Raw genomic sequence first — 3779 nt, 5'->3', positions numbered from 1 at the left:
AGTGGTATTCCCCGCCGGCATGCGAGCATCGAGTGAATGGTAAAGGACGAGGAAAAGGGAGGGGGAGGGTTTTCTGCTCTACGGCCACAGGGGATGCAGAGCTCGGCCCGGAGGCACGTCTCTGGACTGAAAGTGTTTAAGTCATCGGCACTTTCGCATAGTGTTAGTATCAAACTACTCTCTACAGACAAAAACAAGGCAATCGGTTAGGATGCGACAGTCAATTCTTCCCGCGGGTCGCCGACCGAGCTGCAAGTTAAAGGGTTGAGTTTAGCGCTAGCCTAGACTGAGACTCACCGATCACGTCCACTTTGGTGGTGAAGTCAACACAGCCCAGGCTGTTGCACACGTTGCAGGTGTAGTTGCCCGTGTCCTGCGTCACCAGCTCCTCCATCACGATGGACCAGTCGCCATAGCGGGGGGCGCCCCAGTAGCGCTGGATGGGCGCGCCGTCCTTGGTCCACGTCACGTTGGGGCACGGGTTGCCTGCGGCCGAGAAAGGAAGGGGTCGCTGAGCACGGCTGTCCCGCCGACAGAGACACCGGCACAGACTGCTCGCGGGGGCAAGAACTCACCAAAGGCAGGGCACTTGAGGCGCACCATGTTGCCAGCCGGCTTGGCGTCGTAGGCTGCCATGGCGTCGGGCTTGGTGAACCTGGGCGCGCTGAACGGCAGCTTGTCGCTGGCCTGGCCCTGGGTGGCGTTGCCGCGGCACTGCAGCCCGAGGTCGCCGTGGTCCTCCTCGCGCGGCAGCACGCGCAGCCAGGCGCTGGCCGAGGCGCGGCCCTTGCCCACGCCGTTGTGCACCACGCACACGTACCAGCCCTCGTCCTCCGGCGTCAGGTCCTCGAGCACCAGCAGGCGGGGGAAGGCGCCCGGGGAGCCGCCGCGCGCCACCACCTCGCGCGCGCGCATCACGGCGTCGTCGAGCGCGGCGCCCACGTCCTCGCCGGGGGGCAGGTGCACCCAGCGCACGCGGGCCGTCTCAGGAGCGTCGGGCGACGGCTCGCACACGAAGGAGGCCGTGCCGCCCACAGGCTCCGACGCGTTGTGCGGCGCCTGCAGCACCAGCGGGATGTCCTCCGCGCGACCTGGGGGGAGACGTCAGGGGTTAGTGTCGTCGTCGGCGGCGGGGCTGGCGAGGGCTACCAGGTCAGATACTTACTGAACACGCGGAGCAGCACCGAGGACGCGTCCGACCCCCTGCGGTTGGCCACAGTGCAGGTGTAGTTGCCAGAGTCCTCGACGCGCAGCGCCAGGATGCTGAGGGCCGTGCCAAGCGCCGAGGCCCTGCCCGTCAGCGGGAAAGGTTCGCCGTCTTTGATCCAGAAGGGCGTCGACGTGGAGGGTCCCGCCACGGGGCAGGCCAGGAGCGCCTTCTCGCCCTCCCGGCGCGCCATGGTGCGCGCGGGGCTCTTCTCGTGCTGCGGGGCGGCCACGGGCGCGGCGGCGGGCGCCGTCGGCACGGCGTTCAGCTCCTGCTCGTCCTCGGGCTCGTGGCCGTCGGCCTGGGGCATGTCGTGCACGTCCTGCAGCAGGTCGTCGCGGTGCGCGGACAGGGCCGAGGGCGCGGCGAGCCGCTCGCGCTGCGAGGCGCCCAGCACGATGAGGGTGGCGTTGGCCCACTCGCCGGCGGCGCCCCGCGCGCCCCGCGGCAGGCAGCTGTACTCGGCCGCGTCCTTCCGTTTCACCGCGCGCCACTTCATCCTGGACACAGTCGGACAGTCATCATTGACACATAGAACGGCGATTTGGGCATACAAATCAAAACAACGCCTGCAACTCACCACTGCTTGCCGACTCGCACCCTCGTCGAGTTGGCCAGCGGCTGTCCGTTGCGCCACCAGGTCACGTCGTCGGGGCAGCGAAGCCGCAGCCTCTCGCCCGCGTCCACCTCCACCTCCAGGTGCTCCCCGGGCACTGTAAAGTGAAGGACATGACCGTCAGCAGCGCTCATACTTGGCGTGGGGTCTGCTCATACTCGCGCCCGCGCCTGCCCGGCCAGACGGGGGAAGATTACAAACACTCGCGGCCCTCGCGGCTGCACTAGACGCGGAGCTGACGTGCACACACACACACACACGCACACACACAAGCGCGCGCGCACTCACACACGCACGCACACACACTATTGAAAGGGCAGGGGCTTGTCGGAGCGTTTAGACGCGTGCTGGCCACGTGAACCACATCAGGCGGGCCCGCCCTATGGGCCTGCCTGGCTGTGCAGTGTTTTACCATGTTTATGGGCGACGCGCGTGCTATAAGCGGCGGGGGCAGCAGCAGCAGCAGCGCACCGAGCGGTCAAGGCAGCGGTGTATATGAACAGCCCGGCCCTCGCCCCGGCCGGCCCCGCACCGCACGCCCGCTGAAATGGTCCAGAACGGCAGACAGGCAGCTGCCCCGAGTCGATCGGGGCGGGCGGTTCGAAGAACAACAAATACCGAGTCCGTCCGTACGGGGCGGAGGGTGTGGAGAGCAGTGCACGGGGGGCCTGCTCAGTAATACAAGCGAGCCCGGAAAGTCCTTCTTGGCGGCGGCCAGGACGCACCGGGCCGCGACCTCGGCGGCCGCCCACCCGCAGGAGGCCGCGCAGCTACCGTCCGCCGGAAAAGCGACCTACAGAGTAGTCGCCGTGGGTCTCGGGGGCGGCGGAAAAAGAGGGAGGGGGGGGCAACCCAACGCCAAGCCGCCAGGAACCAGATTCAAATTAAGAATCATTTTCTTGGGAGTGGCGTAGCGTACTTTTACATCGGACCTTTGTTGGAATTTTAGGGGTGCCCGGGTCTTCCGAAAACACCCGAGGAAGACCGCGGGAAAAGTACTCAGCCCCATACAAATATCACGAAATGTTGTGGTGTGCGACTCTCAGCGACCCCCGTGGGCCCTGCCGCGAGGCGGACCGGGACAGGACGCGGTGGCGGGGCGGGCGGGGCGCGACGAGAATAGTCAACCACCTAGACAGGCAGCGAATGAGTAATGCCGCCGGTGACAGACGCGCGGCCCGCCGCTCCCCGCAGCCCCCCGCCGCAAGAAGAGGAAGTCATCATATTGGAAAAACTTTTTCTTTTCCACGTTTACCAGCCATGCAGCTCCTCGGCTGCGGCACTTGCCGCGCCCCGTTTAGCCGCGCCCTGCAGCACATCCTGCCCCGAGTCCCTGCCCTGCACGTCGTCGTCGTCGTACACTGTCGGGTCGGGCGCGTGCTCTTCACCGTCGAGCGCAGGCGCCAAACTCACAACTATTGTGAGCGATGATTGTCCGACCCGACGCCAGAGCGACTCTCCGACTTTGTTACGGCGGTGTACCTCCACTACATCCACTGTAATGCGCAGCGCACCACAGTTGCACACGGCTCCCGTCGATGCACATGGGCTTTCCAACACACACACACCCTCGCCCCTCCGCCGGGCTGGCACAGGCATAAACATTTATCGACGTTTTAACGCGGTGGTCCCGGCCTGCACGTGTCAGACCGGGCTGTCAGAAAGGCTGACATTCATCCCGAACAAGGCTGCAGCGGAGGCGGGGAGAGACGCTCGTGTATTCACAGATTACGCCGTCTGCAAGTCACTTTCCTACGGCCCGACTCAACTCGCCGATTAGTGATTCCTCGCTCCGCGTGCGGGGCTCGCGCACGCGACTAGATTGCAACGGTTCACGGCGGGGACCTCGGAGGGGAAAGGGGGGGGGGGGAGCACGCTTAGGTCCTAGCTCGCACGTTTGTGGTTCCAGGAAAAGAACGCCGTGCCTTACCGCGGGAGAGAAATACTTTGGAAATA

At 65.5% G+C, this 3779-nt stretch overlaps 1 protein-coding gene across 1 annotated transcript; it reads right to left on the bottom strand.

The window, feature by feature from the left end:
* Positions 1–6: 6 nt before the first annotated feature.
* Positions 7–2005, bottom strand: LOC127748637 (fibroblast growth factor receptor 4-like). The gene is made up of 4 exons (XM_052275759.1): positions 1788–2005; positions 1166–1707; positions 576–1091; positions 7–486 (listed from the first exon to the last, which is right to left on the bottom strand). Exons 1-4 carry the CDS (start codon positions 1955–1957, stop codon positions 257–259), a joined length of 1458 nt encoding a protein of 485 aa, XP_052131719.1. The 5' UTR covers positions 1958–2005; the 3' UTR covers positions 7–256.
* Between the last annotated feature and the right edge of the window lie 1774 nt (positions 2006–3779).

Source organism: Frankliniella occidentalis, unplaced genomic scaffold (assembly GCF_000697945.3).
Source record: "Frankliniella occidentalis isolate FOCC.00 unplaced genomic scaffold, Focc_3.1 Scaffold896, whole genome shotgun sequence".
NCBI classification, from domain to species: domain Eukaryota; kingdom Metazoa; phylum Arthropoda; class Insecta; order Thysanoptera; family Thripidae; genus Frankliniella; species Frankliniella occidentalis.
Note: the sequence above shows the minus strand (reverse complement) of the source record. Positions and strands in the feature narration are given on the sequence as shown.